General features: G+C 55.9%; 1 protein-coding gene across 2 annotated transcripts in view; it reads right to left on the bottom strand.

The window, feature by feature from the left end:
- Positions 1-6,373: 6,373 nt before the first annotated feature.
- The window catches only part of SKAP1 (src kinase associated phosphoprotein 1), a 227,144-nt gene continuing 219,369 nt past the window's right edge, over positions 6,374-14,148 (bottom strand). For both annotated transcript variants that reach the window (XM_073325920.1, XM_073325921.1), the window contains 2 exons: positions 7,669-7,778; positions 6,374-6,753 (listed from right to left, as the gene is read on the bottom strand). In XM_073325920.1, coding sequence (XP_073182021.1) covers positions 7,677-7,778 — 102 coding nt within the window. In that variant the 3' untranslated portion in view covers positions 6,374-6,753; positions 7,669-7,676. The remainder of the gene's footprint in view (positions 6,754-7,668; positions 7,779-14,148) is intronic.

The raw sequence follows: 14,148 nt of genomic DNA, 5'->3' as shown, positions 1-14,148 counted from the left end.
CGGAAGGTGAGGGCCGCCCTGCAGCCAGGAAGGCAACCCGCGACGCTTAGCAAGGCTGGAGTCCGTTTCCCTCCCGGCGCCTGCCGTATTCACTAGCAGAGCCCGCTCTGAGCGGGGGGGTAGACGACACCGTACCACGCTCAGTTTCACTGACGGTCGGAGTTTGGTGGTCGCAGGGCCTGGCTGTGAAAGTCAAGTTGGGTGGTGGTCGATTTCCCCGGGCGCTTGTGTTGAGGATTTTCTTCCCCGCCCCCCCCTTCACACGGGCGTGGTCCCCGCCTCACAGGCCGAAGGGTTGGGGCGGGGGGGAAGGGGAAATGAAGCCGACAGAGGGGAAAATCTAAAATGTCAAAAGAAGTTCATTTAAAAAAAACCTGACAGATGCTCACTAGCGGTAGCCGCTCTGCCGATTGGCGGGGGCTGCCTCCTGAATATTCATGAGAGCACAGCTCCACACGGTGCAGCTGTGCCTGCAGCTCTGATCTAGAAACTTCCAGCCAGGAGCTGGTGGGGTTGACGATGCAGCCAAAACGCCAGCCCTGCCAGGTGGGGGGGGGGCTGTCCCTGCTCTGCCCCCTCAGCGGAGGCTTGACCCGCAGGCACAGCGGAACTCAGGGCAGACACGGGGCCAAGAGGCATGTGGGCTGCACCCGGGGGTGAGCTGAGCCCCCATCAGCCTGAGCCGCGGGGGTACTGAAGCCAGGCTTGCAGAATCCCAGCATGCGGCTGGCTGGGGCATGGGGCTGCCCTGCTTGGAGACCTCTGCCGGAGCACAGTCTGCCCTAGGGTTTTCCCTTCTCACGCCTCTCTGCCACGACCGACCGGGCTTCCCAAGCTTGCTGGATAAACACACTGAACTACAGTCTCCTAAATGCCTTACTGGGGCAGTTCCCCTCCCTGCTAGCATGTGGTCACTGAAAGGCAGTTCCCCACTGTCCTCTCGCTACAGGTCACGTTCCGGGGCCAGAGGTGCCCTGGGGTCTGCAGCTAAGAGCCCCAGCTTCCCCTACCTTTGACACCTACCGTCTGGCACAAACCTAGGCAACCGCTGGCTGAAACTCTACAAAATGACCCTGGGGAAGGGGGAAAGCCACCTGAGCAAGCGCTCTGGGGGAGGGTTAGTCCTGGCTGCTGCTTAAACAGTGCCTACCCCCAGAGCTGGCTGCATCTCAGGGACAGCAAAAATTATTTCTAGAGGTGCTGCAAAAGTGTCATGAAAACCCATCAATCCGGATGCAAAATCTGTTGACTTTTCCAAGGAGGGTGGGAACAAAATCCCTCTACTGTCGGCTGGGCCTGACCAAACCAGAACGGACTCCGGCTGAGTGCAGGTGTCAGGCTAACTCGAGAGCACTGGGGCTCGACCGTGATTAAAGGGGCTGGGGCGTCAAAGGGGGGGCATTATAACACTGAGATGTTTTCCACAGCAGCAGCTGAGCTCCAGTCCTGCTCCAGAACACGGCTTGGTATGCTGGGAGACGCGGCTCTGATCACGGGGAGGTGCAGGTTCTGTTCCCTTTCACCGGGGAAGGGCTTGTATATGTATTGAATGCTGGTCAGCTGCTGCGGGAGGATCATTTAGACCCCAGCTCTCCTAGCCCTCTGCTCCAGTCGGAGTTCCTCGTGGCACGAGCCTGTCTCTTTAACAGGGAAACTAATTTTGCCGCTGCTGCCAGTGGCATGGAAGCTGGGGTGGGTAAAGGCACGGCCTGTGCCCACCGCAGACCCAGTAAGCGACGGGCAGCCAGGGCAGCTGTGGATTCACGTGGAACCGGCCAGCTGAGAGGGGCTGCAGGCAGGCGCTGTGCTGGAAGCGAAAGGCTTCCTTCCTGGATCCCAAGCCCTAGTCCTTGCTTGCTGCCTGCCTCCAAGCTGAGGCCAGGTATGTGACCGGCACACAGAGCGGCTCAAGGTAACCTCTCTTTTGCCCATGTGGCTGAGGCCTTCTCGAGATGACTCCCCACTCCCCACAAAGCCTGGCATCACCCCAGCCTCTCTGCCTGGAAGCAATCCAAGCGCTGGAAGCAATCCAGGCTCATCCTTTCCAGCTCCCCGAAGGAGGCCTGGCTGTCTCTCAAGTCTGTGCAAACAAATTGTAGCACATGTACCAGCCAGCCAGCTCAAATTGAGAGAGGGAGGAGCCCCCGGCGCCTGGCACTGACTGATCGGAATTACAGGCCGGAGCCAGCTACCTCCACCGTGCTAAGCCACCTGCCTGCTCCGGTGCTGGCGTTGAACCTGCCCCCTGGGAAGCTGCTGCTGCCTCACGCCAACCCCCTGCTGTACAGAGGAATCACCAGCCCCGGGACTGAGCGCTGAGAACGTTGCTGGCTCCCATCCCGCCCACTGCTGGAGATAGGGTGACCAGATGTCCCAAGTTTATAGGGACAGTCCTGCTTTGTGGGTCTTTTTCTTATATAGGGTCCTATTAACCCCCAACCCCCGTCCCAATTTTCACACTAGCTGTCTGGTGACCCTAGCTGGAGATGGAGGGAGCAGGGCCTCCCGTCCCCCCGTCTCCAGAGAGCAGATACCCAGAGTGCACAGCAGATAAAGTCCCCCTTGCCCTCAACAAAGGTCTCTTGTAATATAAGAGAAGAGGTCTCTCTCCCTGCTCTCCAGCGAGTGGGAAGCACCCAGCGTTCAGGGCCAACCCCTGCCCCCCAGAGCCCACCCTTCACTGTGGGCAGGGCTGAGTTAGGCCTTCTGCTGCCACCAGCTGCTTAGCGGATGTGTCACCGCTGGAATCAGAACTGCTGCATGCCGTAGGTGCTCCGTGGGGCAGGTGCCCTCTCATAACCCCACTGCAGGGGATGGGAGGAGCGATAACCACTCCTGCTCAACCCACAGGCGCAGCTCTGCCCACGTGTTTGCTTGGATCAGCAGTGAAAGTGTGATAAAAATGTAAAGTAGTTGCCCTTAGGCTTCGGAGTCAACACCCCACTGAGCTGAATGAGGCCGTGCACACCTTCCTCAGAGTGACTGTTCTGGGCTGCCGGCAGACCCAGGCCCATGTCTTCTCAGCCTCCAGCGGCAGAGGCTAGGGTGAGTGTTTTTCAAAGGAAACCAGCTACCAAGCCAAGCATCAGCTCACCTGGCTGCCACCAGCAGGCCCAATTCCCCCACCCCCTGCACCCCTCCCAGCCTCTGGGGCCCTGCCGCGCTGCAGCCTCCCCGTTAGAGCATCATGCAGACTCCTGCCAGCGGGGAGAGAGGCCAGCACTGCAGCAGAATCGCTGCACCCTGCTGCATGCCAGGAGGCTCAAATATGTCTACCAATTACAGGACAGCTGTTCAACCGGCTGAAGGGGTGGGGGTGGGGGGGGGACCTGTCTCTTTAAGAGCCCTCCCAGTGAGTGATGAGAGCTGGGAGATGCAGGCAGTCAGGCCCTGATTAAACACTCATTGTGCAGAGCACGCTTAGAAAATTACTGTAATTACAATCGGATCCCAGCAGAGGGATGAGCTCCAGTCCTGGTAATAACCCGGCCAGGTGCCTCTTTCCCTAGCCCACAGGAACCAGCTCCCTGGCCTCCTTGAGCTGCTAAAAGACCGAAGAAAGCTGCCCAGATTTCTGGCCTAGGCAGGGCCGGAGTGGGCTCTGCCTCCTGGGCATGGCGCTTTGGTGCAATGTGGCTCTCTGCCCAGACAACAAATCCCCAACTCCAAATTCAGGTGCAGCGACAAATTCATCCTCCATCGCACCCTCCAGCGAGCGACTAGCTCTTTGCCTCGCAGTGGGCCGGGATTGTCCCACCAGGTCTTTCCCAGCTTGGCTATGCTCCCCCTGACACAGGAGCAGAAAACTGGCTGTATGGACAGGATGGGAGATCTCCTGCTGTTTACTGCAAAAATCTAAATATCACGGGATGAGGACAGGCCAGCCGGTGCCTTAAGGCCAACCCTTCCAATCACCTTAACCACTTGGGTGCAGCTCCATCTTCCCAGGAGCAGGAGGGGGCATGGCAGGGGCGTTCCCGCACCCCAGCTGCCATAAGGACCCATATTAATATTATTTACATTACTGTAGCATCTACCGGCCCCAGACATGCAGCAGGACGCCGAACAAAAAGCGGGTCCCTGCCCTGGCGCGCTTGGAATGGCATAAGTTAGGGAAGCCGGCAGGGCTGCCTTATGCATTGCTGGGGGCCGAAGTAGGGATGGTTGAGCCACCTGCCCTCTGTCCTTGCACTGGGCTCTAAGTCAGGGCCCGGCTTGGAAACAGCCCCGTGCACCCCCCCCGGATCTCAACCCCCAGCTGGCCGTGGCCCCACATCTACCTGGTCTCTGAAGGGCGCGTAGTTTCCAGGGGATCATAGGGCGGGTGATCAGGAACAGGCAGATGCTAAAGCCTGGCTCAGTGTCCCCCCGCTGTCTCCTCCCGCCCTTTCTGCAGTGGAGAGAGCACGTTAGCGTCTCCCGAGAGGGTCTTCGCCCTGCGTTCGCTGCTGAGGAGCCCAAAGTGCGTTGCAAACAACCCAGGAGAGATCAGTCAATGGCAAGGAACCTCTGGGTGATCTTAAAAAAAAAAAAAAAAAGACCCACCAACCTCTGCGCAAGGCAGGAACGCTCACCTTATAGCCAGGACCCCGAGAGATCCAGATTCTTAAAGGGGCCTAACTCCCATTGATTCCAACAGGAGATAGGTTCCTAAATACCTTTGATCTGGGCTTAAGTAACTTGGCCAAGGACACAGTATGTCTTGGTAGAGCAAGGAACAGAACCTGGGGCTCTGGGCTCACAGGCCCTTGCCTACAGAGCCCCACTCTGCCAGCCTTTACACCTGCTCCTGCTAACTTGCTCGGAGCATTTCAGCCCCAGTAGCCTCCGATTAAGCCATTTCTCGAGTTGGCTGCCAATTTTTGGACTCTTGCTAGCTACTGCTGATCAGTAGCCCCCCTCTTATCCATCGCTCATTCCCAGCTTTGCCGAGTCCAACAGGACCATGCAGCAGCCGGGGAGTTACTCCAGACCCAGCTCTCCTGGGTTTGAGCCACAAACGCATCCCTCTCCCCTGCATGTCTGAGCCGAGGGCTGGCGGGAGACCTGGCGGGCTGCCCGGTTTGGAGGGCCAACGACGGGAGGCAGGGCACAGATCATGCCTCCAGCTTACAAAGGGGCTGGTGTTTGGCCTTGCACATTGCAGCAGGAGCGGTGTTTGGCCTTCCACGTTGCAAAAGCTGCCATCTGCACCATGAGCTACACGGAGCCCAGCCAGGAATGAGGGGTGGGGGGACATCTGACAGCTCCGAGTCCCTTCCTCTTGCCCAGCCGCGGCTGCTTCCCTCCCCCCGCCATGCGGCCGTGCATCGCTCGCAGGTGAGCCATCTTGGCACCCTTGCCAGTGGAGCAGCAAAACTAATTAGAGCTGTCAAGGCTCTTCCCTGCTCCGCGTCCAACAGCAGGGGGGCAGGAAAGGCTTCCAGGTGCTTTGCTATGAGCTAGCAACGGGGCAGGGGGCAGGTTTACCCCCAGCCCCTTCCTGCAGCAGGGAAATCCTTCCCTCCGTGCAGCCAGGGAGGGCAATGAGCTCAGCCTGCTACCTGCCAGCAGCAAGGGCTGGAATCAGAGGCCTTGAAATGCCAAAGGAGTTAGAGACAAATGAGAACCAGCTGTCCCCGATCCAGCCCTCCTCCCTGTGCTTTTGAGAGCACTGGCAATCCACCACCGAGTCGCAGCGTGGCTCTATCTCTAATTGGCCCTAGTCCTCAAAGGTGTGTAGCCAACTCGTGGAGCCTCTCCTGGAGAAACTGAGCCCCTGAATCGGGAAGGCCCTTAAAACACCTGCTTAAGTCCGAGCACCCATGTAAGAGGTGGGCTGAATACGGACAAGACTACACTTAAAAGGGCCAGTCCTGCCAGCAATGGTAGCTGGCTCGGGAGAATCAACACACTGGCCATGTGCTATGATGTGGGAGGTAATTTCAGGAAGGCTGATGGCTTTTTTCCCTTTGGCCCGATGCTGCGGCCAACAGTTAGCTACCACCACCTAGTGGCACATGGGGGACACAGCCTCTCTCTTTCCTCCCCCCTGCCCCACGTTGATGGAAAGGTACCAACCCATCCGACTTCTGGGCTGGACCGTCCTGGAGGATGAAGTTCTCTGTTGCTCCCCAGAGATAGGGGAAGCACAGAGAACCTGTCCTCCCAGCCCCACACAGGAGCTGATGGAGCTCCTATCGGAAGAGGCTGGTCATGGGCAGAATTGGTTTATTGCGCTGGGGTCTACCAGGGCCGGAGAGGGAAGGCCAGTTCCAGTGTCGTGTCCTCTCCTGGCACACGCCCGTCTCTCCTCCCTGATCGCCGAATCTAGCCACAGAGTGAGCCAGGGACTGAGCCTACAGGGAAGCTGAGATGCTGCCAGAAACTGTGAGAACGAAAAGAGAATCCTTTATTTTGGGTCTTTCCCCACCCCCGGCTCACAAAAGAAAACAAAACTGGCCCCTGCGTTGGCCGACTGCTCAGGCGTCTCGCCAGCTGGGGTAAGAGCCACATACAAATGTCATTCAGAATCAAGTGGGAAATGAGGCCGATCATATGGAATCTGGAGTGGGGGGGCACATTAGCTCGATAACGGGCTCAGGGGCGAACGGGGGGCTCTGTGAAACATCAGCAGCGACGTGGGTGCTGGGACATGAGTCTCTTCACGTGGAGGTGGAGAAGGTTTCCATAGGTGCCCGAGGGGCAGCAGGGGAGAGGACACCGAGCTGGGGGCTGCTGTCCAGTATGTCGGGGAGAGAGGCACCAGGGGGTCTAGGAGGAAAGAGATACAGGAGTGAATATTGGCAAGGAGAAGATGAAAAAGGGCGTGACCATGGCACAAGCAAGCTGCGTGATGCACGCACAGCGACTCACAGCATGGGATGAGGTGACACCAGTTGATTCAGCAAGAGGCGGTGTGGGCCACTGGTTAGCGCAGGTGATTGGGAGTCAGGACTCCTGGGTTCTACTCCCAGCTCTGCAGCTAACTCGGAGTGTGATCGCCCAGCTCTCTGCCTCAGTTTCCCCACCTCTCTACAAGGCTTTGAGATCTTTGTGTGAAAAGTGATCTGTAGCCAATGCTCTGCTAAGTACTGTTATGACTACCACCAAGAGACAATGTTTTCTGGGAACAAAATCTTCTGAGTTGCTGTTGGCTCCATCTGACCCGAAGGTAACAACCCTTTTCTGTGCTTCATCCAGGGATCTCAAAGCACTTGAAAAAAGTCAGGGACATTTCCATTGCAAAGCCCCTGGCTCGTGGTCACAGCTGGACTCACTTCAGACACCTGCCCACGGTCACAGAAAAGCTGGGAGTGGAATGCAGAATCCTTGATTCCCCAGTCCTGGGCTTGAACCGGCCGCCCTCACTCCTTGAACGTCAACGGCTAATTCCTCCCACCCCACGCTACCTTGTCTTTGAATCGCCAGGATGGTTTTCCTGCCTCATTAGCTCCAGTGTAAGGTGAAGACCAGAAGATGGAGCCAAAGGCAAAATCCTCCCAGGTTTCTCCATGTCGATCTTCACAAAAGATTAAAAACATACCCCAGGACTGTCCCAGCCCCAGCCTCTGGACAGACATCTCAGACCTCCTGGCAAGACAGTTTTGTTATCAGCGAGGGCTGGGGTGGGGGAGCGATCTCTGAAGAAGTGAGAAGAGTTAAATCACAAAGCAGCATGCCTCTTACCTGTAGGATCATCTTTCCTCCAGTTCGTAGGCGGCTGTGAGGTATTCCTTTGGGACGATCCCCACCTCGCTGTTCAGTTCGCCGATCCACCAGCCATACATGTTGTATTCCTGAGAAAACAAAGCAAGAAAGGGCCCATCTTGGACATCCTGGACGAGATAACTTAATCCTGCCTTGAGTGCAGCGGACTGAACCAGAAGACGTCTCGAGGTCCCTTCCAGTCCTACGATTCTAGGATCTTAGATAGAGAGGATGGGGGTCACCGTTAAATCACTAGGCAGACAGCCTGGGTTCCATTCCTGACTGCCACAGACTCCTTAGGCAAATCCTTTACAGCCTAATTTACACATGTATCACTAAGGCCAGCAACCAGAATTAGACCAAAGTATTAAAAGTCCTCAGGAGTCTAAACTCTCGCGTGCCACAGGCAGAGAACAGGAGAGACCGAGGAGCCACTGTTGGTAGGGCACCGAATAGTGAGATGGGCCCAGATAATCCTGGCAAGTGACCCACACCCATATGCTACAGAGGAAGGCAACCCTCCCCTCCCCCCACAAGATCCCTACCAATCTGACCTGGGGGAAAACTCTTTCCCAGCCCCACCTATGGTGATCAGTTCGACCCTGAGCATCCAAGCAAGACCCACCAGCCAAGCACCTCAGAGAGGGAACGCTCGGCGCCAACCCAGAGCCCTGCCCCCCCCTCCAGTGTCCCACATTCAGCTGTGGGCAATCTGTGATGCTTCAGAGGAAGGAGACAGAACCACCCCTCCGTTCCCCCCAAAAAATTAGACGGGGAGGGAGGAAATCCTTCCTGACCCCGACAGGTGACTGGCTGGAGCCCTGAAGCATGAAATACATCAAGAAGAGACGAATAATACCGTAGAGCGAGGGAGGGCTCTCCAGGCAAGCATCTCACAGCACTTTGCAAACAGGAGGGTGACGCTCAACCTTGCACAGAGGGGCAGCCCAAGCATAGGCACGGACTCCGCGGGTGCCCTGCTGATCAGCTCCTCCCCCTCCCCCCCTGCACCTCCCGCCCACTGAGGATCATCTGTTCAGCGGTGTGCACGAGGGAGGGGGGCGGAGTGAGGGCAGGGCGTGCTCAGGGGAGGGGGCAGAATGGGGTGGGAAGAGGAGGGGGTGGGGCCTTGGGGGTTAGGGGTGGAGTGAGGGTGGGGCCTGGGGCGGAGCAGGGGTCAAGCTACCCCCCCCCCGGCAAATCAGAAAGTCAGGGCCTCTGAGCACAAGTTCTAGGCACCCCCGAAATTCCACTTAAGCCCCCTTTTCAGGGTGTAGGCAGGATTTAAGCAGTGCATAGACGCAGAGGATCTCACCCATGGCCCAGCTCGCCCGGTATGCTTTCACCGACAGCCACCAGCCCCAGCTGTTTCAGAAGCAGGTGCAGCAAATTCTGCAGCGGGTTGTTTCCACGTGGGATGAATTTTCACACGGGACGTTTCCTCCTAAACCCTTTGGCTAGCGGTTGGTTTGGGTGCTGAGGCACGGAGGCTTAGAGCCCAGGTGCTGATCCCCTGCACAGCATGAATTACGTCTCTATTTTACAGATGGGGAAACTGAGGCACAGACGGACCGTGGTTGGGGGTAGGGGCACATGTTAAGTTAGAGAGGGTGAGAGATAGAACCCAGCCCTCCTACGGCCTCCCCAACCGCAGGCTAACCAGCTTCCCAGCTGCGAGTGCGAGACAGGAGCAAACACCTGGCAGGGTGGCTGGTTTCCGCAAGCGATGTGCTCACCAGGGTGCCGTGTGGCAGCAGACGCTGCAGAACCTTTGAGCCAAGCAGACCTGCCAGGTTCCAGAGCGATGAAAGACCCTCCCTGGCCGCATTGCGACCCTCTCAAAACAGGAAGGAAAATCCTGCGGCAAAAGAGGAGCAAAAAAAGCTTTGGATGATCAGCTGCCTTAGTGCGGAAATGAACGGGATCTGCACTCGCAGCAGGAGGAAACTAACCCACCCAGGAGACCTTTGGCTGGAAGGGGTGGGCGGTTGGTCAGAGAGCCGTCCAACGCATGAATGGAGCAATCCAACCCTCCCCGCCCCATCCCTCCTCTGCCCACCGCAGCTACGCCTCAGCCCGGACACCACGAGGTATTTTAAAATAATTTCTGCTTTGATGAATTGCCGGGGAGCTTGCAATTGCTCATAATCAAAGGGAGGAAAATGCAAATGAGAGCCAGTCGAGAACTATCGGCACCAAACGTTTATTCCACTGCACAGTGCCAAAAAGAATTAAAACAACATTAAACTCCCAGCAATAATGTTTAAGTCCTCGTTTCCAAGTGCCAAATTGCACCACTCTGGATCATACAGATGTTTGTTAATTATGCTAATTTTTATTAAACTATTAAAACGAGGAGTGCATTGGCACAGCAAGCCAAAGCCCGGCACCGAGTGAACCCTGCTCTCGTCTGGAGGTGCTAATTTACTAAGATGCTGACGCCTGGATTTAGGGGGTGCTGAGCAGCTGGGTTTTTCTGGGGCAAGGGAAGAGAGCGATGGAGGACTGTTTCCCTGGAATCTACCTCATCAACTTCCAGCAGGGCCTGCGTGCTCTGTGCTTGCGCAGATTCGGTGGGGGGAGAGGGGGGAAGAACTTAGCTGAGACAATCATCTGGACGTTCGTTGCTTTGAGGAGGTGGTGAACAGGCACCTGGAGCTGCTGAGATGGGGTCTGACACGCACACTCCCTGCAGGGCGATACACACCTGCGGTTCAACACCACTGTGCACCTGGCCGGAGGATCTCCAGGCACTTTGCATAGCCTCATGTAGCCCCATTGTACAGGTGCGGCCACTGAGGCAACGGACGAGGAAGTGACACGGTCACAGTCAGCAACTGAGCCCAGGTTGCTTTACAAGCCAGGGAGTCAACATCCTCCCCCTCCTCGCCCCAATCCTCCTCTTACTCGCACCTGTTTAACCCCGCTGATTTACATGTCCCTTCTGATTCATCCCAGGGCAAGAGGATACACTGCCACCAACCCCTTGCAGGACGACGCTCGGTGCACACAGATAACAAAAAGCACCTGTTCGGCACGCCAGGAGGCCCCAGTTCTGCTCTCAGCCCTGAGACTTCCTCCCTCAAACTCAGAGATCCGCTCCCAGCAGGACGGCCCACTCCACCGGCCCTGGAGCTCTCTGCATTTCCTGCCTGCGACCGGCGGTGACGAGCGCCCCTGAAACAGACGCTCGTTCCAATAACCGGCAGCCGGCAGGTTTGCGCACTGGGCCGTAAAAGGATTGATGCTGCTAATCTCCATCAGCAAGGGGAGAACAAACAATCCCCTTCCCCCTGTAAAAGGAGCAGCCAATTCTATAACCGAAAACACGTCACGGCCACCAGCACGGGATATTTCACAGCTTGAATCAGCCTCCGGTGGTTTCCCTGTTGCCATTTATGGCCGCGCAAACATCACGGCCCTCCTTAGCGATCCGCCGGTCACAGGGCCTTGAATCCCTCCATGGGGCTGCAAATGCCCTGCCAGTAGGTGTCGGGGGAGGGAAGCAGCAGGTTGCTCCTCATAAGCCTGGAAAAAAGTGATTGGAGCCCCCCTGCTACATGATTGCCGCATTTTAATTTCCAGCCACCCCCGCTGCTTCCTATTTGTGTGATCTCTTGCAAGGCAGCTCAGCCATGACCTGGAATGACCATCCCTGTCCTGGGCACAGATGAGATGGCCGGGCCAGATTCTCAGCAGCTGTAAATCGGCGTAGTCTTGTTGACTTCAATGGGGCTACGGCGACTGATGGCAGCTAAGGAGCTGGCCTTGGCCTTTGAAAGTTCAGGCCAAGACCTGTTGGGGTTTCCCAGCCTCCAATGTTAATTTAATTCCCGGTCTCATGCTAATGGGTCCCCAGCCCCACCCTACAGGGCCCTAGAACCAGGCGGGGGCAAGAGGCCAATGAATCCTCCAGATTCACTGAGCCAGGGGCTTCCCCACACATCCGGTTCCACTCCTGGAGGGATCTTCTGCTTCCGGCGTGGAAGGAGAACTTCTTATTTGTATGGCGAGAGGACAGCTCTGTGATGCTGGGTGCCGCATGGATACGTAGCAAGAAAGAGTTGCTGGAGAATGGCAGAGCTGTTGTCCCTCTTTGACAGGCGGGGAACGGTACCCTTCATCTCCTGTCTCTCAGGCCGGTGCTTTTAGCCACGAGCCCGTTGCTTGGACCCTGAAACTGGGGCTGCATCTTTGGGCGGCTCCCCTCCTAGGGTCGTCGGGGGAACGCTAACGTGATATTAACATGGCTGCAAAGACAGCATCTGCTCCTCCAGAGTAAGCGTCCCCCCGCCGTCCCCGAAATACACGCGTTTCCTTTCCTTTCCTTCTACCGAAAGTGGAGCCGGCAATATTTACTCCTCACCCCGGCCTCTGGCCCCGGCCGACATCCACGCGCTTTCTGCCCGGCCTCGTAAACAACCCGTGCCTCCTTCAGGAACACAATCAATCAGCCCCCCTTCGCACAGAAGATCAATGATGCTTTGATGGATGCCCAAGGAAAAGCCAATCAATCAGGGACTTATCGGTTTATGATTGCTCGGCCCCATTATCAGCGTGTGTGTGTGTCATACATTATTGTTAGTCAAATGGAGGATCCTCATTCATAGGTGAGGCATGCCTTGTGCTATTAGAGGGTCAGCTGACACAGGGAATTTTATACCAGGTCAGCTATATATCTGTTTATCTAGAAAACTGGCTCGGAGCAGAAGCTAGCTCTGAAATTTAAAATTTACCTTCCCCCTCAGGGAATTCAAAACTTGAAGCCAGCGGAAGATGCCCAGTAACTGCTCAGAGACACTGTTTATTTAGAAAGCGCTCACTTATGTTTTCCCAGCATGGGGGACTTTTATCGGATATCTCCTCAGAGGAAGAGGGGACTGGTCAAAGGCTCGGTGCTGTGCTAAACCGGGAGGCGGCTTCCCCGTTACTTTGGCGCCCAGCAAACCATCCTTTTCTCCTCCCCCCCCTTCTTGTTTATTATTCAACCTTTCTTCAGATAAAGCACAATAAAAATGAATGATTAAATTTGACCCCCCCCAACCATTATTTATTTGCTCTTGCCAGGAACTGGTTAAATGAATTCCTGCAGGCGGGAGGTGGACAGGCCCAAGAACACACGCGGATGGGAAAAGCAAAGTGATGGCCGGTCGGAGCGTAGGAAATATGGGAGGTAGCAAGGGAGGGCGTCAAATGAAATGCTGCAATCCCCACTTGGGCAAAGCTGCCATTTGGGGTGAATGGGCTTAGCCCAGTTCATGCTGGACAGCACCAGAAGAATTTAGGAAGGGATTGGCCACTGCCCAGGCCTGTGATGTGCAAGAACATGCTTACTCCCGATGACTGCCCCCCCCCGGGAGCTTTGCCTGCAGGAGGAGGTCAGGATTTTGCAGGGAACTTAAAAAAATCATCTGTGCAATGCCCTCCATTTCGACAATTGTCGGCCTGCGACAATAAGCTCAGTTCATCCCTGGCCCGGGCCCTGGACTTGCACCACAGATGAATTTGGCCCAGAGATAAAGATGGGTGCACAAGGCCCAAGGACATTGCCTGACTGTGAATCAGATGGGCCCGTGGTCTTTCTGCGTATGCAAGCCACAGGGGGTGTCGTCTGCCAGGTTAAAACTCTGCTCCCAGTTACAGTGGTGTCAATCCAGAGCGACTCCATGGAAGGCAAAGGAGCTACTCTGCGTTTACACAGGTGCAGATGTACTCCGGATCGGCAAGCGAGGGCTATTTTAGGAGGCCCATGGATAGCACGACACGAGGTACCGTGTAGGAACCCAGCTAGATCAGACAGACAGACAGCTGCAGGAAAGACTTGCAAAGCAGCTCTGTAATTGAGGCAGGAGGTGCACACCGAAGCAGAGGGAGGGAGAGGTACTTTCATTTGCAAGAGAAAAAAGGAAGGGGGGGGGGAGTGCTGAATTTGGAGACCACCCCGGCTGCCCCATTTCCAAGATGATGGGATTGTGAGATCATGTGAAACTGCAGTATTAATATTTATTCCATAAAGCATGCAGCTCACAGCTTTGCACCATTCTGCCGCGCTTTGACCGCAGTACCAACCCTCAGGCACAGCAACACAATTTGGAAACAATGTGACGGAAATGTTTAATCTGCTCAGCCCATCTGTGCTGCGTATTTCTCCAGCTCTCCCTGAGAGAGACGCCTTCGAATCTCCACATCGCCTTTAATATTCTCCTAAATCACCTCCCCACTGCACTTCAAGGGCCATTGCTACAATATCACAGGTTCATCTAAAGTGCACTGGGTTGGGGGGAGCCCCCCCGAAGAACAGGGGTATGGGGGGGGGGAGAGACAGGGTGTTGCTTGGGCTATTTTTTATTTCAAAATAATTTCCAGGGACAGTCTTTCCATGCCCCTTGGAAAAAGTGAAGGTGATTAGTGAGACTGTTTAGAACCAAACAGGCTGGAATGGAGGAAAATCATTTCCGA

The sequence above is a fragment of the Lepidochelys kempii genome, chromosome 27 (genome assembly GCF_965140285.1).
Source record: "Lepidochelys kempii isolate rLepKem1 chromosome 27, rLepKem1.hap1, whole genome shotgun sequence".
In the NCBI taxonomy this organism is placed as follows: Eukaryota; Metazoa; Chordata; order Testudines; family Cheloniidae; genus Lepidochelys; species Lepidochelys kempii.
The sequence above is the reverse complement of the archived record's forward strand: the minus strand, read 5'-3'. Positions and strand labels throughout refer to the sequence as shown.